Here is a 23422-nt window from a genome sequence, read left to right as displayed (position 1 = left end):
TGGATCACTTTGCTGTACAACTGAAACTAACACGACATTGAAAATCAGCTATACTTCAATTGGGAAAAAAAAAGCAAAAAGAAACAAGCAAACAAGAAAATTTCAATCTTATCTCATACTACTACTCAAATACTATGCTGAAATGAATCACAAAACTAAAAATAGAAGGTAAAACAATAAAACTACTAGGAAAAAACAGGGAAAATTTTTGCAACCTTGGAGTAGACAAATATTTCTTAAATAAGACAGGAAAGCATGTGCCACAATAGAAAATAATGGATAACTTGAAGTGCATAAATATTTTAAGTATTTTCTTTTGAAAAGACACCAATAAGAAGATGAAAAGGCAAGCTACAGAGAGAAAATACTTGCAATACACATATCTTGGACAGTTTTTTTTGTAACAGACAAAAACCTGGAAGTAACTTAAATGTCCATCAACCAGTGAATGGAAAAACAAATGGTACATTCACAAATGAAATAATACTCAATAACAAAATAACCGGACTACTGATATATAGGCAACAACATAGATGAATCTCAAAATCACTAAGCTAAGTGAAAAAAGTCAGACACAAAAAGTGTGTATGGTAAGATTGCCTTCACGTGGTATTCTAAAGAAAGCAGAACTAAACTCTAGTGATAGAAAGATGTTAGGTGCTTGGGGGCCAGGAAACATTTTGGGCATGAGGATGTTTGGGGGGGATGATGGAAATGTTTTATATCTTGATTGTTGTGGTGATTACATGAGTATATACATTTGTAAAAACTCACTAAAATATATACTTAAAATGGGTCTATTTTATTGTATGTAAATTATAATTCAGTAAAGGTGGTTTATGAAAACAATTTCCTATGGCGTAACTAAAATACCATGTGGTAGCTTGTATGTAAACCTTTTCAGCACAGAATATTAGAGCAAATCCATGATCAAAAGTACAGTAGATTTACATGAAGGTTAATTTTATATATTAAAGAACATAGCCAGTTCTTTAATACTACCTACCACAAAGTTAAAATCTGTAAGTCTAAAAGACACAAAATGGGCTTGATTAGGATTTACGAGCATTTTATTAAAGTTTTTGTGCACAAAGGAAAAGAAAAATGCTTTCAACACCTCTGCATGGTTTACAGTCAACAGGTGGAAAAGCCAGCAGAGACAAGTGGATGAGATGACCAGCACTGCCTACGGATCATTACAGCTATGACAATGGAAAAAATACTCATTTTATATAAATAAGAATTTGTCTCTGTTAAACTTTAGAAAGTCATGTTTAAAAAAAGAATTGGGGCTTCCCTGGTGGCGCAGTGGTTGAGAGTCCCCCTGCCGATGCAGGGGACACTGTCCCGGTCCGGGAAGATCCCACACGCTGCGGAGCGGCTGGGCCCGTGAGCCATGGCCGCTGAGCCTGCGCGTCCGGAGCCCGTGCTCCGCAACGGGAGAGGCCACAACAAGTGAGAGGCCCGTGTACCGCAAAAAAAAAAAAAAAAAAAAAGAATTGATTTTATCTTAAATAATTACTATTAGATCAGTTTACAAAAGCAACCATATAAACCAAGGTCATTATAAATCAACGATGTAAGAAACAAATCTGATAGTAAAAATTTTAACTTCTGAGGTTGATATTTTTACAACATGGAAAATTTTAATTTTTAGAAATTCACCCGCCATCCATTACGCTCATAGAATTATTGCTAAAATTTGTTGTATTTCCTTTTAGCGCTTTTTCTGTAGATATTTTCTCTTATGGTTATAATTATTATTATTATTTTCCATGTGAGTACCTCATCCATTTTTTTCTGTTTTTATATATATATATATTTTTCAATTAATTTTTATTGGAGTATAGTTGCTTTACAATGTTGTGTTAGTTTCTACTGTACAGCAAAGTGAATCAGCTATACATATATCCCCTCTATTTTGGATTTCCTTCCAATTTAGTATTTTATTGAAGTATAGCTGATTTACAATGTTGTATTAATTTCTGCTGTACAGCAAAGTGATTCAGTTATACATATATACATTCTTTTTAAAATTCTTTTCCATTATGGTTTATCACAGGATATTGAATATAGTTCCCTGTGCTATACAGTAGGATGGTTACAATTATTACTGAATTTTGTATCCAACTTTTTTCTCTTGATCTCATGAGTCACAGTCTTGTAACTATGATGTTTAAGAGTGCATAATACTCCAGTAAATTTGTGTACCATAATTTACAATACTTAGTCATTCCCCCACTATGGACTTTTCATGCCACTTTCAGACTTTTGTTACTATTAAATACAGAAGCACGAAAGTGCCTCAACTCCCACGTGTCCAAGGCCGAACTCAGAAACTCATTATTTTTTTCCATCAAATGTGGTCCTCCTTCTGTTTTTAGAAAATTAGGACTTATTCTTAATACCTCTTCTCTCTCTCTCTCTCTCTCTCTCTCTCACCGATACACCCTTCTCCCCATGCCTAAAATCCTGTTAAATTTATTTTCAAAGTATTTTTGGAATTGTTCACTTCGCTCCACGACAACGTCTCTCCCCTAGCTTTGCTACCAACAACTCTTTCCTAGATGATTGCAATTTCCTCTTACTTCTTTGCATCCACTCAAATCCTCCTTCAATTTAGCAGTGAGCTTTTCAAAATACAAACCTGATCATGTCACTTCCCTACTTAAAACCTTTCAGTGTTTTCTCATTGCTCCTTGCAGAAAGAACTAAATCCTTTAGCATGGTCTACAGGCTCTGCATGGTTGTGGCCAAAGAGGAGGGTTTAATGTGCAAAAATAAAAATACTTGTTGTAATAATGTACATGATTATTGTTTTCCCTTTAAAATGTACATGATTGTCATTTAACAACTTTTCAGTAAAGAAAAAAGTAAACCTAAACTATTTAACTAGAAAAATAAAAATAATTATTTGTAAAATTGAGGACACGTATTATAATACTCAGTAGGGAATAAAATATACAGATAAGTACTGCATAAACTATGGATATTCACTTGCAGATAACAAAAAATATTGAGTGATTTCTCATTAATGAAGAGGTAAAACAACTAAACTAAATGGCAAAGTTCCCCTTTTCTTACCTACTTCTTTTTTAAATAAATTTATTTATTTATTATTTTGGCTGTGTTGGGTCTTCGTTGCTGCACAGGAGCTTCTTAAATGAGTAAGGGTTTTGACTTTTTTTTTTTTTTACATCTTTATTGGAGTATAATTGCTTTACAATGGTCTATTAGTTTCTGCTTTATAACAAAGTAAATCAGTTATACATATACATATGTTCCCATATCTCCTCCCTCTTGCGTCTCCCTCCTTCCCACCCTCCCTATCCCACCCCTCTAGGTGGTCACAAAGCACCCAGCTGATCTCCCTGTGCTATGCTGCTGCTTCCCACTAGCTATCTATTTTACGTTTGGTAGTGTATATATATCCATGCAACTCTCTCGCTTTGTCACAGCTTACCCTTCCCCCTCCCCATATCCTCAAGTCCATTCTCTAGTAGCTCACAATCCCTACTGATCTTATCTACACTCATATCTTAAATTACTATCTCTAGTAGCCATACTGCATCTTAACTCAGGACCTTTGCATAGATTACTTCACCTCTTTGGCTAGCTAATTCCCTCAAATCCTCCCAGACCCAGATTAGGTAACCCCATCTTCGGAGAAGCTTTCCTCAAGCCTGGGTGAGATGATCAGAGTGCCCTGGAGCATCCTGTTAACTCCTATACTAGCATTTCATACACATTATCAAAATTTCCCCACTAAACAAAAATTTCCTCATGGCAGAGAACGCATCTTACTGTTATATCGCTAGTACTGGGCACACAGTACACAGTAAATATTTGTAGAATAAATTAAGGGAGAAACAACAAACAAAAATCTATCTTGTCTTGTAAATCAGTCAGATCTACTGTAGTTTGCCTGAAAACACGTCCCATCATAGACACACACACACACACACACACACACACACACACACACACACACACATGCACACGCTATAATACTTATCAACCCTATTTTTTCAAAGATTCCTATGGGGCAGCAAAAACTCATGGGAAGAAGATCACCTATTGAGGGATTAGCAAAAATAGTAAAAAATAATTCAGCTCTTCAAGCTGAAAATCACCAATTCTGTGAAAAAATTTTGAGTTGTACAATAAGCATTTAATTAATCTATTTAATGAATCCTCATAACACTGGGCATGCAAAAATGATAATCATGTGACAGAACTGCCAAAAAGCAAATGTAGTTTTGGCCTGAATTAATAGTCTAATTCCTAGGTTGAGAGAGATGATTGTCCTATTCTATTCTATGGTACTCGACCAGACTGACAACAATATATTTCATTTGGGGATTTACACAAACTAAAGCGTCTTCTGAATGGAGTGACCAGGATGGTGAAGGGACTTGAAAGCATGAGAAATGAATATTTTCCTTGAAGAAAAAGAGACCCAAGGGATGCAAGATAGCTGGCTTCAAATATTTGATGGGCTGTCATATGGAAATGGAATTACACTTGTTCATTAATGCCCCCAAGGGGTAGAATGAAGCCTAATGGATAGAAACAACAGGAACATCAATTTTTCTTTAATATCAAAGTCCAAACGAGCTGCCCCTATGATTCCACTGAGACTGGTCTCAAAGTCACCGATGACTTTCTAATTGTCTAATTTCTGGGACACTTTTAAATCTTTACCTTTTTTGTCTATTGTAGCTATTGCTATGGACAATTTTCTTTTTGGAACTACCCTCTCCCTCCCCCATTTTTAAGATACTCCTTGTTACCATTTTTACTGTTTCTTTAGCCATTCTTTATATATGGTAAGCAGTTTATATAGAACTCTCAACTCTTTGGTATACAAATATGAAACAATTTTACTTGTTTATTTTCTAGTCACTGCTTTCAAATATGCTATGTCAAAACTTCCTCTTCTCATCTCTTAAAGACATCCAGAGTGGATTCCATGATCTTCTCACCAGTTTCAGTTATTAAAATTTGAAATAGTTAAGTTTAAAACTTTATTGTTCAATGCAAAGCTTTCTCTCTCCTTCAGTGCAAACTAAGGCTTGTACCTTGAAGGTCTCAGTGGTGCAGAGGGGTTCTACAAGAAAGGAAAGTTCTAAAATACTTCTTACTCCTAGTCCTCATTCTATTATTACTGGGAGAGCAGGAAAAAAGAAAAGTGGCAGAGATCAACTTACACAATTGTCTGTCTGCTTTAGGTAGAGAGATGGCCCTATCCTCACTCTGATCTGGTCTATTCAAGCCAGCTGCTTGTAGCCTACGAAGTTATAGTGATTTCCATGTAGGTGGTAAGCATGGTTTTGGGGGTGATGCTCTGCTTCATTCTGGCCCCATCTGTCACTGAAAAACCCTTCAAAGAGGCAGAATCTCATGTTTGGCGGGGCTGGCCAGTACAGTCAAGATTACATTAAAAACAGCAAATAAGTGATTTATTGACCATTAACTATATGCTAAACATGGTGCAACACACATCTCATGCATTAGCTCACTTAATCCTTATAATAACCTTACAAATGTTATTAATCTCTGTCTTATAGGTAAGGAAACTACAGAGAATGTAAGCAGCTTGCCTATGGTGATACAGCTAGTAAATAGCAGAGCCGTTATTTGAATCTAGGAAGTCTGATTCCAGAAGCTATGGTCTTAACCTCTTCCCTGGGCTTATTTTCCATTATCTATACCTTAAACAAGGATGTGCCTAGGCTTTAGATTTTGACCTGTTTTTCTTTTTACTCTAGTTGTACTGAGTCCTTTTTGGAGTCTAAGGCTACTCTAAGAAGCTGATATAAGTTTTATATGCTGGTCTAAAAATATACACAGTCCTACACAAATGTGCATGTAATTTGAGGGAATTAAGAGACCCCCCCCTAAAATTCCATCTCTGTATCCACAAGGGTCTATAAACTTGGGCATTCTAATACATGCCTATGACTTCAACTAAAACATACATTGAATAAAACATTAGTTAAATAACATTGAGGAATCCCAAATATTTTTCTCTAGCCTAAATTTAATACCCATATATCCAACTGTCTACTAGGTAGAACTACTGGGAGCAGAAAATTCATTGTGTTTAAACTGAATTCATTACTCTACCTCAATATCTGCTCATTCTCCTCCTTTCCTGACTTCACCTAATGGTACTAACTCCAAACTTTCTCCGGCCAAAAATCGTGGGATCATACTACCTCCTGTCTCTCCCTCATTTCCTACACATTATATGGCACAGAAGTAGAAATCACCACTCTTGTGAGGGTTCTGCTAAAAGAGGGAAAATATAGAGAAATGATATTTCAAATCACAGCAGTCTAAGCAAAGCTAGTTAAACATTTAGAATCTAATATACATAACGAAATGTAGAAATAGAAAAGTTAGTTTGTGTTGTTATCCTATCAAAATTTGATAGTAAATTTATGATTAAAGTCTTAAAAGCACAGTAACAAACATCACCTCATGTTTAGATTAGGGCAATGAGTATTTTTATCACTTCAAGTTTTTTACATTATTCCTGCAGTGCCTCCTTCATAGTATCTCTTCATTGTTCAAAACTCCATGATTACATATTCCTAACTATTATAAATTGTTTTTATCCAGGCTTTCATATCATTCATTTATTCATGCATTCATTCATTCACTGTATCCCTATATGGTTCCCATGATCACAGAGCTTACAGTCAGTCTACTGAATAAAGTATGTGATCAGGGGTTTTCAATAAAGTATAAGTGTCATGAGAAGGTAGATAAAGAATACTACAGAAGTATTTATATAAGAGGAATACTACTAATTGGGCATAAGGAGAAGGAAAGCAACAGTTAAGGATGACTTTCTGGAAGAGATATTTAAGTGGAGACCTAGAAGATGATTAGGGGTTAGGAAAAGAGAAGAAAAAAGATGCAGCAAGAAAGAACTTAAGAAAAGTCCTGTAGAGAGGTGAGAGAATGGTACTTTGATGGAATTAAAAACTTAGGGTGATAAACACAAAGCTTGAGGAAGGAGGTGAGAAGATGAGAAGAGATAAGGCTAAGGTGAATCAGCAGAAGCAAATCACTAAAGGTCTTAGAGCCCAATTAAGGAGCTTGCACCTTATGTTAAGATCAATAGAGAGCACAAAAATGTCCTAAGCAAGGATCATGATCAGATTTTCATATCATAAAGTTCACTCAGCCTACAGTATGAAAAAGGACTGAAGCAAGGGAATATTGGAGACAACTTAAGAGGCTGTTATAATAATTTCAATGAGAGTTGTTGATTACGGTTTGAATTAGGGTTGTGGTAGCAATAATGGAGAGATGTAGATAGAGTTTTTCAATAGATATTTAAACAGTTGAAAACTTTCAGCATTTAATGATTAATGGGTGTGTAGAGCGTGAGAGACAAGTACATCACTCAGGTCTCCGGCACGTGTCACTTGGTAGGTTGAATAAGCCAGGGATGAGAGGAAGAGGGACAGATTTAGAGGAATGCGGTAGAATTTGGAGATAAGGGCAGACTGTGAGTTTAGCTCTAGACATACTGATTTTGAGGTGTGTGTAAGATATTCAAGAGAAAATGTTGAATACGAAGTTAAATATGATCTCCTCATTTCTCTGTGTACCCTACATATGTAGCAATGCCTAGAGATTACTGATTACTTTTATAAGATGAGGTTTTTCGTGGTCATTCTAGTTATGGCAGGGACTGAGACCTCCCAGGGAAGAGTATACAGCACTAGAAGAGGGAATATGATGTTAGTATTTTAAGTAGAGCCAAAGGAGTCTAAAAAAACATGAGCAGAGGGGTAGAAGGAAAACCAGAACAGAATATTATAACAGAATCCAAAGAAAGGGAGTACCTCAAGGAAAGAGTGATTAACTACATCAATTGCTGCTGAGATAAAGAAGGAAGAGGCCTGAGAAGGTAGCAGGATACAAGATCAACATACAGAAATCTGTTGCATTTCTTTACACTAACAATGAAATATCAGAAAAGGAAAGTAAAAAGCAATCCTTTTTAAAATTACATAAAAACAAACAAACAAACAAAAACAAAACTTTGGAATAAACCTGACCAAGGAGGTGAAAGACCTATATGCTGAGAACTATAAAACATTGATAAAGGAAATTAAAGATGATTCAAAGAAATGGAAAGATAACCCATATTCTTGAATTGGAAGAATTAATATTGTTAAAATGGTCATATTACCCAAAGTAATCTACAGATTTAATGCGATCCCTATCAAATTACCCATGACATTTTACACAGAATGAGAACAAATAATCCTAAAATTTATATGGAGCCATAAAATACCCATAATTGCCAAAGGCTGAGGAAAAAGAACAAAGCTGGAGGCACAACCCTCCCAGACTTCAGACAATACTATAAAACTACAGTAATTAAAACAGCATGGTATTGGCACAGAAACAGACACATGATTCAATGGAATAGAATAGAAAGCTCAGAAATAAACCCACATACCTTCAGCCAATTAATCTTCAACAAAGGAGGCAAGACTATACAGTGGAGAAAAGACAGTCTCTTCAGCAAGCAGTGTTGGGAAAGCTGGATAGCCCGATGTAAACCAATGAAGTTAGAACACTTCCTCACATCATACACAAAAATAAATTCAAAATGGCTTAAAGACTTAAATATAAGACATGACACCATAAGACTCCTAGAACAGAACTTAGGCTATAAAACATAGGCAAAACATTCTCTGACATAAATTGTACCAGCATTTTCTTAGGCCAGTCTCCCAAGGCAACAGAAATAAAAGCAAAAATAAACAAATGGGACCTAATCAAACTTACAAGCTTTTGTACAGCAAAGGAAACCATAAACAAAATGAAAAGACAACCTGCAGAGTGGGAGAAAATATTTGCAAACAATGTGCCTGACAAGGGCTTAATTTCCAAAATATACAAACAGCTCATACAACAACAAAAAACCAAACAACCCAATCAAAAAATGGGCAGAAGACCTAAATAGACATTTCTCCAAAGACATACAGATGGCCAATAGGCACATGAAAAGATGCTCAACTTTGCTAATTATTACAGAAATGTGCATCAAAAATACAATGAGGTAATACCTCACACTGGTCAGAATGGCCATCATTAAAAAGCCTACAAGTAATAAATGGCGGAGAGGGTGTGGAGAAAAGGGGACTCTCCTACACTATTGGTGGGAATGTAAATTGGTACAGCCACTATGGAAAACAGTATGGAGGTTCCTTAAAAAACTAAAAATAGAGTTGCCATATGATCCAGCAATCCCACTCCTGGGCATATGTCCAGAGAAAACTCTCAATTCAAAAAGGTGCACCCCAATGTTCACAGCAGTACTATTTATAATAGCCAAGACATGGAAGCAACCTAAATGTCCATCAACACATGACTGGATAAAGAAGATGTAGTATAGATATACTATTGAATACTATTCAGCTATAACAAACAATGAAATGATGCCATTTGCAGCAAGAGGGATGCACCTAGAGATTATCATACTAAGTGAAGTAAGTCAGAAAGAGAAAGATAAATATCATGACATAACGTATATGTGGAATCTAAAACATGATACAAATGAACTTATTTACAAAACAGAAACAGACTCACAGACATAGAAAACAAACTTATGGTTACCAAAGGGGAAAGAGGGGGCAGGGATAAATTAGGAGTTTGGGATTAGCAGATACAAACTACTATACATAAAATAGATAACAACCAGGTCCTACTGCATAGCACAGGGAACTATATTCAATATTCTGTAATAAACCTTAACGGAAAAAAAAATATAGATATGGACCATTGTGCTGTACACCAGAAACTAGCACAACATTGTAAATCAGCTATACTTCAATAAAAAAAAAAAAAAAAGAAGGAATAGGACTGAGAAGTAACCTCTGGGTTTAGCAATGGGAAGGTCTCCAGTGTCTTGAGCTAAGGTGGTTTTAGTGAAGTGGTAGTATGTGAAATAGACTGAGCAATGACTGAAATATTACTAAAACATATAAGAAGTGTTACAGACCATTCAACAGGCTTGGCTATGAAACGGAAAAGAAAAAGCAATAATTGGAGAAGGTAGGGTTAAGGGAGTGGAATTTTTTTCCTTTGAAAAACAAGTACACATAGAAAAGAGCTTAATAAAGATAGTAATGATAAGAAGAGAAAAGAAAATTGCTATTGCCAGGTACTTGGAAAGGTAGAAGGAGAAAAGATCTAAAGTACAGGTGAGGGATTTGGTTCAAGATGGTGGAGTACAGGGATGTGCGCTCGCTCCCTCTTGTGAGAGCACTGGAATCACAACTAACTGCTGAACAGTCATTGACAGGAAGACACTGGAGCTCACCAAAAAAAGATACTCCACATCCAAAGACAAAGGAGAAACCACAATGAGAAGGTAGGAAGGGCGCAATCACAATAAAATCAAATCCCATAACTGCTGGGTGGATGACTCACAAACTGGAGAACACTTATACCACAGAAGTCCACCCCCGGGAGTGAAGGTTCTGAGCCCCACGTCAGGCTTCCCAACCTGGGGGTCTGGCAACGGGAGGAGGAATTCCTAGAGAATCAGACTTCGAAGGCTAACGGGATTTGATTGCAGGACTTCGACAGGACTGGGGGAAACAGAGACTCCACTCTTGGAGGGCACAGACAAAGTAGGATGTACATCAGGACCCAGGGGAAAGAGCAGTGACCCCAGGGGAGACTGAACCAGACCTACCTGCTAGTGTTGGAGGGTCTCCTGCAGAGGCGGGGGGTGGCTGTGGCTCACCGTGGGGACAAGGACACTGGCAGCAGAAGTTCTGGGAAGTACTCCTTGGTGTGAGCCCTCCCAGAGTCCGCCATTAGCCCCACCAAAGAGCCAGGTAGGCTCCAGTGTTGGGTCACCTCAGGCCAAACAACCAACAGGGAGGGAACCCAGACCACCCATCAGCAGACAAGTGGATCACAATTTTACTGAGCTCTGCCCACCAGAGCAACATCCAGCTCTACCCACTACCAGTCCCCCCCATCAGGAAGCTTGCACAAGCCTCTTAGATAGCCTCATCCACCAGAGGGCAGACAGCAGAAGCAAGAAGAACTACAGTTCTGTAGCCTGTGCAAGGAAATGAAGACAGCCTAAGAGACCTCTGGGACAACATTAAAGGCAAGAATATTCACATTATAGGGGTCCCAGAAGGAGAAGAGAGAGAGAAAGGACCCGAGAAAATATTTGAAGAGATTATAGTCAAAGCTTCCCTAACATGGGAAAGGAAATAGCCACCCAAGTCCAGGAAGCCACAGAGAATCCCAGGCAGGATAAACCCAAGGAGAAACATGCAGAGATGCAGCACAGTAATCAAAGTGACAAAAATTAAAGACAAAGAAAAATTATTGAAAGCAACAAGGGAAAAACAACAAATAACATACAAGGGAACTCGCATGAGGTCAACAGCTGATTTCTCAGCAGAAACTCTGCAAGCCAGAAGGGAGTGACATTACATACTTAAAGTGATGAAAGGGAAGAACCTACAACCAAGATTACTCTACCCAGCAAGGATCTCATTCAGATTCGACAGAGAAATCAAAAGCTTTACAGCCAAGCAAAAGCTAAGAGAATTCAGCACCACCAAACCAGCTCTACAACAAATGCTAAAGGAATTTCTCTAAGTGCAAAACATAACAGAAGAAAAGGACCTACAAAAACAAACCCAAAACAATTAAGAAAATGGTCATAGGAACATACATATTGATAATTACCTTAAATGTGAATGGATTAAATGCTCCAACCAAAAGACACAGGCTCACTGAATGGATACAAAAACAAGACCCATATATATGCTGTCTACAAGAGACCCACTTCAGACCTAGGGACACATACAGACTGAAAGTGAGGGGATGGAAAAAGATATTCCATGCAAATGGAAATCAAAAGAAAGCTGGAGTAGCAATACTCATATCAGATAAAATAGACTTTAAAATAAAGAATGTTACAAAAGACAAGGAAGGATACTACATAATGATCAAGGGATCAACCCAAGAAGAAGATATAACAATTGTAAATATTTATGCATCCAACATAGGAGCACCTCAATGCATAAGGCAACTGCTAACAGCTCTAAAAGAGGAAATCAACAGTAATACAATAATAGTGGGGGACTTTAACACCTCACTTACACCAATGGACAGATCATCCAAACAGAATATTAATAAGGAAACACAAGCTTTAAATGACACAATACACCAGATAAATTTAATTGATATATGTAGGACATTCCATCCAAACACAGCAGATTACACTTTCAAGTGCACACGGATCATTCTCCAGGATAGATCACATCTTGAGTCACAAATGAAGCCTCAGTAAATTTAAGAAAATTGAAATCATATCAAGCATCTTTTCTAACCACAACGCTATGAGATTAGAAATCAATTACAGGGAAAAAAACATAAAAAACACAAACACATGGAGGCTAAAATATACGTTACTAAATAACCAAGAAATCACTGAAGAAATCAAAGAGGAAATCAAAAAATACCTAGAGACAAATGACAGTGAAAACACGACGATCCAAAACCTATGGGATCCAGCAATAGCAGTACCAGACTGTCAGAGGGAAGTTTATAGCTATACAAGCCTACCTCAAGAAACAAGAAAAATCTCAAATAATCTAACCTTACACCTAAAGGAACTAGAGAAAGAAGAACAAAACCCAAAGTTAGCAGAAGGAAAGAAATCATAAGGATCAGAGCAGAAATAAATGAAATAGGAACAAAGAAAACAATAGCAAAGATCAATAAAACTAAAAGCTCATTCTTTGAGAAGATAAACAAAATTGAGAAACCTTTAGCCAGACTCATCAAGAAAAAGAGGGATAGGACTCAAATTAATAAAATTAGAAATGAAAAAGGAAAAGTTACAATGGACACTGCAGAAATACAAAGCATCCTAAAAGACTACTACAAGCAACTCTATGCCAATAAAATGGACAACCTGGAAGAAATGGACAAATTCTTAGAAAGGTATAACCTTCCAAGACTGAAGCAGGAAGAAATAGAAAATATGAACAGACCAATCACAAGTAATGAAATTGAAACTGTGATTAAAAATCTTCCAACGAACAAAAGTCCAGGACCAGATGGCTTCACAGGTGAATTCTATCAAACATTTAGAGAAGAGCTAAGACCCATCTTTCTCAAACTCTTCCAAAAAATTGCAGAGGAAGCAACACTCCCAAACTCATTCTATAAGGCCACCATCACCCTGATACCAAAACCAGACAAAGACACTACAAAAAAAGAAAATTAAAGACCAATATCACTGATGAATATAGATGCAAAAATCCTCAACAGAATACTAGCAAACAGCATCCAACAACACATTAAAAGGATGATACACCATGATCAAGTGGGATTTACCCCAGGGATGCAAAGATTCTTCAACATATGCAAATCAATCAATGTGATACACCATATTAACAAATTGAAGAATAAAAACCATATGATCATCTCAATAGATGCAGAAAAAGCTTTCGACAAAATTCAACTCCCATTTATGATAAAAACTCTCCAGAAGGTAGGCATAGAGGGAACTTACCTCAACATAATAAAGGCCATATACGACAAACCCACAGCAAACATCATTCTCAATGGTGAAAAACTGAAAGCATTTCCTCTAAGATGAGGAACAAGACAAGGATGTCCACTCTCGCCACTATTATTCAATATAGGTTTGGAAGTCCTAGTCACGGCAATCAGAGAAGAAAAAGAAATAAAAAGAATACAAATTGGAAAAGAAGAAGTAAAACTGTCACTGTTTGCAGATGACATGATACTATACATAGAGAATCCTAAAGATGCCACCAGAAAACTACTAGAGCTAATCGAATTGGGAGATTGGGATTGACATATATACATTAATATGTATAAAATAGATAACTAATAAGAACCTGCTGTATAAAAAAATAAATAAAATAAAATTCAAGAAAAAAAATAAAGTACAGGTAAAAGGATGATCTCAAACAGGAGAAGGTATAACACATCTTTCCATTTGTGGATAGAGCTATGTTTTGAGGTTTGATGGTGAGAAGTTGCTTATGATGAGACTCTTACTTCTGTGTGAAATAAGTCATTTCAGAAAATGAGGGAGAAAGTGGTATTGTCTGATGTTTGAGGACCAGAGAGTTTAAAAGGCCACTGAGGTTACTGAGAATGAAAAGGAGGTGATTAGAGTTATACAAAAGCTTGTTGGCCAACATTCAATGCCTTCTTGAGGTTGAAGATCATGATAGTCTCTAATAAATGACGGAAATAACTAGGACGTCAGTATAGGCAGCAATGAGGTAGAGGAGGAGGAATAGCCCAAGATATAAATCTCACTCCAGAAAGAATTTTTAAGATGAGTTTTCAGGTTTTAGTATAAAATGATGATTTACTGTCAGAGAAACTTGATTGCGAATCTCAGCTACTAGGTGTGTGACCCTGGGCAAGTTACTTGGCTTCTCTCAAAATTTCAATTTCATCTTCTGTAAAATATAGACATCTCATCTGATTGTTGTGAAATTAAATGATAAAATATACATCAAGGGCTTAGTGTGATGCCCAGCACACAGTAAATCCTCACTAAATGTTAAATATTTTAATAGACTATTTAATAAGTTTTAAAGATATTAGAGTATGTTTTATATGAAATAGGTGTTATAAAAGGCAAACTGGAAAGGTTTAGAAACGATAGGAATACTAGGAAATTGAGTCTATAGAGAAAAAAATACAGAGTATTATGGAGATAAAAGAAACATAGAAGGTAAGATCATTGGAACAACTTAATTCTTGGACAATGACCAAAGGTAACTAGGAGGTGAAACATGATGGATCCGACTGGCTATAAATCTAAACAAACAGAAACTCCCAGGTGTCTTCTGGTGGATAAAGGGTAAAAAGTCTCATCCCTGCACACTGCAGTTTGAGGAGCTGGTATATGGGTTCTGAAGTTTCACAATTTGAATTGTACAAGTAGGTAGTTGAGACCAAAGACTCAGGGAAAGTAGGCTAAACTTTCCCTTTGACTAGTCCTAAATTAATACTCTCTCCTTTAGAAGGGCTCTCGCCTCTTTATTACAGGAGCATACCTTGCTGGTAGTCTCTCTTATGCATGTGTTTATACAGTTTACATATGAATACTTTTCTCCCTTCATCTCCCCTCAACTTCTGCCCATATTTTGATTCAATTTAAGCCTTTTCCATACCTCTTGCACCTGCATAAACATTTGCACATTATATATGTATTGTTCATAGTTATTCCACATGCAACCGACATCCAGTTTAAGTTCATCAAGGGTAAAAACAAAGATTCATGCTGCCTAACAGTGTTAAACACATAGTAGGCACTTAAATGTTTCAGGACAAAAGGTCAGGTGGTTTTTTCTAAAGAACTGTACTGATATCAGTATGTCTTATTTCAGTCTTCCAACAAGTTTTACTACTATAAAATAAATTAAGGAGCATACAAAATATAATAATATAAAACAGCAATTGGCAAGCTTTTTCTTAAAAGAGAGTAAATATTTCGGGCTCGCGAACCATACAGTCTCTGTTGAAACTACTTAACTATGCTCTTGTAGCACAAAAGAAGCCATAAACAATGTGCAAATAAATACAGCCTGGTTGTATTCCAATCTTTATAGATAAATCGCCAGCCAGCAGGTTGTAGTTTGCCAAGTCGTGTACCATAAGGAAAATGCTTAGAATATATTACATGTTGTAAAAGGAAAACATAGCTCAGCAAACTCAAAAAGTTCGAAGACAACTGATGAGAAAATACTATACTATCCTTTGAGAGATACATTGGGAGCGCTTGGTTTTTGCTATTATATGAAATAATACCAAAGTAAATCTATGAAAAGTATGATATTCTAAGGTGATATGTCTTTGTGTAATCTCTTCACTTTGAATATGGGTGGAACCTGTAACTTGCTTTTAACCCAAAGTATATGGCAAAGGTGATGGGACATCATCTCTGTTACATAAAACTGTGACATCTGTCTTGTTGAGAGACATTCTTCCTTACTGGTCTTGAAGAAATAAGATGTCGGTTGTGAGAGAGTGCCTCTGGCTGACAGCAAGGAACTGAATGCTGTCAACCACCGTGTGAGCTTGGAAGCAGATCCTTCCTTCTTCTGCCAAACCTTCAGAGAGAACCCAGCCCTGACTGACATCTTGACTGTCCGCTTGCAGAGGACCCAGCTAAGCTGTGCCTGGACTCCTGACCCACACAAATTGTGAGATGATAAATGTGTGTTCTTTTTAAGCTATTACGTTTATGTTAATATTGTCACACAGCAATAGGTAACTAATATAGAAGTACACTTATAGCTGGTTGTAATTAATTGTTTAAAAGCATATTTTTCTCCTACTTCTAGATCTAAAATTATATAATTAACCTAAGAGACTAAATTAAAAATAATGCTTTCATAAATGTCACATAACTTGTATTTCAATTACTGACTTCTATTAAATCTTTTTGATGCTCACTAGCTCCACATATAGACCAAGATCCTTTATGTAAAAAGAAGCTGTGTGAACTTTAAATATTTATACCATCCTTTCACTTTTGATACTTTTCAGGTGCTCCATATTTACCCGTATACCAGACTGTCAGAAAGCGATTTAAATATAAAACATCTCAAAACCTATTCCAGTACTGAAGGATGAAACATGTTCTAAGAAAACTCTATCTTTGATTTTCAAAGTAAATGTAGGAGCCCCTTAGTTCTTCAATCTATTGCTCAGAGAAGGGCCTTTTAAGTATTCATATTCATTTATTTTGTTGCATTCCGAAGGTCTAAAGTAGACCTACCATGGGTTTTCTGGCAGTGCTCACTGTCTCCAGTTTCCATAGTTACATTGCTTCTGAAACCGTAAATCCACTACTCTGTTACGTCACACTTATGTGCATATACACACTGAGACACAGAGTTGCCTTGGTAAATTAGAGAATGGTTAAAATGTTCCCAGTCTATATTGAAAAGTTATTAATGCAAATCATCTTCGGCTTTAATTTTCTCTCACTTGTGGAATAAAAAAATCTTGAGTGATGAGCAGTATAGTAATAGCCTAAGCTCCTAACCACTGACCTTAAATCTCCACATTTGGTTTGTATTTCGAACTATTCATCCATTTCTTAAGGCAGAATTCATCTGTTGTACAAGCTGTATTGACCAGGAAATGGAGAAAAGTAGAAAACCTAGTAGATAAGATTCCTTCTGCTAATCTAATCTCTCAAAGAAATGTAAAAATGCTTCCAAATTTTGTTTTAAGATTTCCTAGAGAAAACAAGCTAACAGATAATAAAACTAAGTTTACTTAAGTTATACATATTTTTAAAAATCTTATACACTTAGAAGGAGTTGATAGTAGGGCATAAACAATAATGAGATGATTAAAAATATTAGCTTTATGGAAAGACCAGACTATAAAGGCAAGGCCTTTGCTTTATACTTGTTATATTGTTTTATGCAATTATTAATTCAACAAATAGTTACTGAATACCTAGTTTAATACTTGGTGAATTGATATTTCACCAAAGGCAGACCCTTTTTTTCTTATCTGTCACTGTGCTTTAGTTATTCTTATTTGAGTTTTTCCTTATTATATATTGTCAAAAAATCTCCTTAGCTAGATCACCAAGTTCATTAGACATGTGTTGTTTCTGCATAACTGCTGACATCAACACTAAGCTTTCTGTCACTATGTAACAAGGATCCTCTTCCTCCAGCTTTCAGTAACATGGACCTTCTCCCTTTACAGCCTCATTGGCAGTGTCCTCAAAGTACAGAGTTCTACTAACGATCTCTTTACAGTGATTTAGGCATTTTCTAATGTGTTCCTCAAAATCCTTCCAGCCCTTGCCCACTGCCTGGTTCTAAAGCCACTCCCATATTTTTATTTTATATTTGTTATGGAAGTACTCACTTTTAAAACACCAAAATCTGTTATGAAATAACATTTTCAATGTTTGCAGAAGATGATTGCCTACTTAGAAAATTCAAGTGAATCTATAAACAATTCAAAAGTTGCTGGTTATAAGATGGATATACAAAAGTCAATAGCAGTCCCTTGTACAGCTACAATCAACAATAAAGTGTAGTAATAATAAACACATCTATTATGGTATTAACTTACGTTGTAATTATTTACTTTACTTACGTCTCCTCCTTAAGGGAAGAGAGTAACTCATTTATATTTGTAACCCCAATATCTAGCATGCACCTGGGTGTTCAACGAACATTTTTTGAATGAATTATCAGTCGTCATTAGATTCTTAGTATCATTCACATATACTTCTACTGGAGAAAAGAATTAAAATTTAGCTGGATATTTTTTAAACCATTATAATAATCTCCAGATTTTTGTTCATCAAAGAGAAAAGTCCCAGGTTCAAATCATGAAATGCCATTCTTCACTTTTCACCTATTTGGACTGGTAAAGATTAAAATGTTTGATAATGCACATTGTTGTTAAGGGTAAGGGTAACCTAATATTCTTATAACAGTTGATTGAAGTATAAGGTAGCATAACCTCTTGGCCGAGCAATCTAATATCTAATACAATTTAACATGCTTCTATCAAGTAAGCCTATACCTTGGAATTTATTCTATAGATACTATATACTTATATGTGTATGCAGACCTTATATATAAGACTTGTATAATAAGATTGTTAGTAACAGAAAATAATGAGTTAAACTTATCAGTAGAGAATGATTTAAGTAAATTGTGGCATAACTATACAATAAAATCCTATTCAGCTGTCGAGAAGAATGAGGTATACCTATATGAAGGCACATGGACTGATCTCTAACACGTATTAAGCAGAAAAAGCAAGGTGCTGAATGCTCCCATGTATATTAGTTATGTTGAAATATTTGGGTGGGAAACCCAGGACAGTATTGTCCCTGGGTATGGGGAGTGAGGAACTGAAAGGACAACCCAATTTTTCTACATGTCCTTTTACATTTTCTGTATTTATATACTTATATCAAAACTGTGAATTATTTTTTCCCAAAATTCCTTCAATCATTCTTTACTTACTAAAAGATAAATTTAAAAACTTCAACTGACATGACCATTTCTAGAATTTAAGCATAAGTCACACTAAATTTGGAGTTATTGTATTCAGTTCCGGGCACAGCTAAAGAGACAATGCCAGGGACTTCCCTGGTGGTGCAATGGTTAAGAATCTGCCTGCCAATGCAGGAGAAACGGGTTCGAGCCCTGGGCCGGGAAGATCCCACATGCCATGGAGCAACTAAGCCCATGCGTCACAACTACTGAGTGTGTGCTCTAGAGCCCGCGAGCCACAACTACTGAGCCCATGTGCCACAACTCCTGAAGCCGACATGCTCTAGGGCCCACGCACCGCAACGATGAGTAGCCCCCACTCACCACGACTAGAGAAAAGCCCACATGCAGCAACAAAGACCCAACGCAGCCGTAAATAAATAAATAAATTAATTAAAAAAAAAAAAAAAGAGAGACAATGCCAGACCAAAAGGTGCGACACGAGAACAACCAGGAGAGTGAGGAGTGTGAAACCAGTTTAAGAAACTATGTCTAGGGCTTCCCTGGTGGCGCAGTGGTTGAGAGTCTGCCTGCCGATGCAGGGTACACGGGTTCGTGCCCCGGTCCGGGAGGATCCCACATGCCGCGGAGCAGCTGGGCCCGTGAGCCATGGCCGCTGAGCCTGCGCGTCCGGAGCCTGTGCTCCGCAACGGGAGAGGCCACAACAGTGAGAGGCCCGCGTACCACAAACTATGTCTATTTACTTTGGAGAAGATTTGAGGTGATTAAATAGTTATTTTCAAGTATTTTAAGAGTGTCATGTGAAGGAGTATCAGAGGACAAAACTAGGAACAACAAACTTGTTACAGGCATACAAATTAAACATTAATATACAGAACTTTCTAATAAATCATACATTTTCAATAACAAAGCATTGCTTTGTAAAGTAGCGAGCCCTTTAAACTAGATAATCTGTACTCAAATGGTGCTTGATATCTCTCAAGGATTATGGAAAAGTGATTTGTGGCCAAATGGGAGCTTTGATTATATAACTGCCAAGGTTTATTTCAATTCCAAGATTCTATGATCTAAACTTAAAAAAAAGCTAAGTGGGGTTATGTATGTGTATTTAAGTAAGAACCAATGAAGCTTTAAAGATGAACAAAAATGTGAATTTGTTACTTTTCTTTCAGTTAGAAGACAATTATGATAAAAATCTGTGATATATACAATGGGCTTATGTGTACATCGACTTATCAAATGAATCACTGTAATAATCCCAATCTAAATACTGAGATTCTCCAAAAACTCTATTGGCATTAATTTTAGTTTTTTTAAAACAAATGCAGGGCGAAGCACTGTGAACATTTTTAAATTATAAGAGCTACATTTTCATATATATATTTTCCTAATTCATTTCAAGTTCAGATCAACATTTTAATTTAAATTAGAACCTAAGGCAATTCCTCTTTAATTTACCTTAACTCTTGTATAATTTACCTTAACTCTTGTAGAGTGTTAAATACGTAATCTCAGAATAGGCAAACCCATAAAATCATTATGCACAAGAGAAAACTGTGACTGGGAAGAGCAAAGTATGTATGCTAGACTAACCAATTAGAAGAACTGTTCCAACGGCCAAACCTCCACCTGGAAATGAAACAAAACCAAGAAGAAAATTAATCTACCTTTTCACATTATCTTTAGCATAGAAGTTAGGCATTATCAAGGACAGGTACTTCAATAACTTTAAAATTGCAGTTAAAAACAACATTTTAATTACCTTTGCAATACTTTGCTTAAGGTGCTATTATGAAATAATTACATATTATATGTAATTATACACTACACATTACAATTACTTTCATAATATACTGTACTATCCTCCTTTCTCCTGTGTTAGGACCATGCAGCATTCAACATAACCGGTTAAGCGATCCATAAATGTTATATTTAGCACTTGCTAATAAATTAGCTCAATAGCTGAGACCTAAATGTGCACAGTAACTTAACTACAACAGAAGTACAACATAGAAAAGAAAGGTTACTATAAGAGAAATTCCACTTTAATATTTATTCTCAAATTTAATAAGCCTTGGAAAAAAACCCCTGATAATTAAAACCAATTTTTTCCATTATTAACAATATACACAAAGTCAGGACATACTCTAAATATTTTTGTCATTTCAAACAAAAAAGGCACAATCAAAAAACACATTTTCAATTTTACTAGAAAATGTTATTTTAAATATCTGAATTAGGGTAATATGATCATAAACATATAACTCAAATAGTTTATTAGAAATCAATTTAAAATCAACTTTTAGGAAACTAGAACAACATCAGAAAGATAAAGACATTCAACCATTTGACTCCTGATATTTTGTTTGTAAAACCACTTGTAAAAGTATTACTATGTATAATTAATGTTGCAAACGCTAACAAATTCACTTAGAAATTTAAGAATGTGTACACAAAGAATGAAATGTACTTAAAGTATAATTAATTTAAAAAGAAACTAAAAATTGTTGGACAGTTGAAGACAATATTACTAGCGTTTTGCTTGTTTGCACAAAATGGTGAAACATTTAGAATAACAATAAAGAACTTTTCCTCAAAAAAGTTTTGTAGTGGCGAACACTACATAGAAAAACTTACTATGAAAAATTCATTTGACAGTGCTTATTTTTTGCCTTGCAAATAAGCATAAATAACTGTTATGTTTCAAAGAATTTGAAATTTGGTAACATGCATGCACACAGAATACAATCCAACATTTGGGGACTTTATAAAGAAAACATTCCAAATTGTTAGAAAAGAATTTTTTAAAAAATGAAACCAATACATTTATATATTTTTAAATGGATTTTTTATGGAAACAAATATGTATTTTACTTTCACATTGAGATAAGTTCCTTCATTTTAGCATTTAAAGCCACACCAGACTACACAGGATAACTCCAAATGTTGGTCAAGCTAAAAGATTAACATAAACTGAAATACGTGTGATGATAATAAGCATAAAGGATCAGAGCAAATTTTCTTTGGGACAAGATTAAATATTTAATTTTATAGTTTGTGCTACATATAGACCACTACTTTTTAATCCATTTGAAACACTTTAAATCACACTTTCCAACTCCTTACTTCACTATTTTCCCTTACATGCAAAAATAAATATTTAACCACGTAATCATCATTTTGTGTATTTGAGATGAAATAATACAAGCACATAACAGATACTGCAGTGTCTAGTCTACAGCAAGTACTATAAAAAAGTTAGCTGCCTTTCTTTCTATAACTTAATTTTTATAGGAAGGATTTAGATTTATTATCTAAACTTCTTTGGGTCTACATTCATATCTCCTCAAATTAGCAAGTTATATAAGGCCTCCAAGTCGAATAGTTAGAGAAGTATTTTGTGAATTATATTCACAGCGAAATAATGAGAACAGATAAAGAAATAGTTTCCCTATTAAATGAAGTGATACCTTACTCAGGTGACTTGCCCAAGGAGGTACAGTAAGAGCTACCCGTACGAGTCTGGCAATTATTTTCTGACTAGAAACTAAATGATACACTAAAACTGTATCATTAGATAAATGGTGATCACCTTAACAGTAAATCAGACTAGGCTAAGGTAGTTTTCTGTAAGAATGAGTCAAACAATCCACTGTTCCTGATAATTCAGGAACCACCCCTCGAATTTTTAAAATCTCACATATATTAAAATTCTGATGTTTGGAAAATTTGGACATTACTTAAAACAAGATAATATGAAGACAGTTTAATGACTTTTATCAGCCAAATTAATATTCTATCAGGACTTCTCCTACAAAAAGGCAACTCTATTTTTCTAATGGGCTATATAATGTAAATTCACTAGACTCAAATTTGAATTGGCCCTAGTAAATGTTGGTCATTTGGAAGGTTGGTCATGGGAAATAAGAAGCCACCTTATTATTTGTAAATCAAGTTTTTATTCTATGTATATGAGGTAAAATTATTTGACATGTACATACACACACATATAGCAGCAAAGTTCCTCTATTCTTCCAAACTTCATTTTAGTGTGTGACAAGACCCCACATTTCCCCAAAATACTTCTGTATAAGGTATTTTGAAATAACTCACTTGATATACTGAGGTTCTAGTTATATTTTAAACTAGAGTAAATTTGAATAAGTTTGTAGTCATGCTCCCTACCAAAAACTGAAAAGCTTAAACAACCAATCATGACAAGATGTCTTGACATGGCATGTTCAACAAAAGTTAGTTTTAATACATCTTTAAATTCAGTAATCCATTAGTAACTTCAAAAGCAACACAGATTTCACACTAATAGTTCCCAATTAAAATAGAAATAAAAT

At 35.5% G+C, this 23422-nt stretch overlaps 1 protein-coding gene across 5 annotated transcripts in view; it reads right to left on the bottom strand.

Annotated features, from left to right (window-relative positions):
* Window positions 1-23422, bottom strand: part of ELP4 (elongator acetyltransferase complex subunit 4) — a 252720-nt gene that overhangs the window by 224712 nt on the left and 4586 nt on the right. For all 5 annotated transcript variants that reach the window (XR_012333494.1, XM_073808731.1, XM_073808732.1 and 2 more), the window contains exon 2: window positions 20667-20702. Coding sequence is in view for 4 of the 5 variants with exons in the window: in XM_073808731.1 (XP_073664832.1) it covers window positions 20667-20702 (36 nt within the window). In the remaining variant the exon portion in view is untranslated. The remainder of the gene's footprint in view (window positions 1-20666; window positions 20703-23422) is intronic.

Source organism: Tursiops truncatus, chromosome 8 (genome assembly GCF_011762595.2).
Source record: "Tursiops truncatus isolate mTurTru1 chromosome 8, mTurTru1.mat.Y, whole genome shotgun sequence".
Classification (NCBI taxonomy): Eukaryota; Metazoa; Chordata; class Mammalia; order Artiodactyla; family Delphinidae; genus Tursiops; species Tursiops truncatus.
Note: the sequence above shows the minus strand (reverse complement) of the source record. Positions and strands in the feature narration are given on the sequence as shown.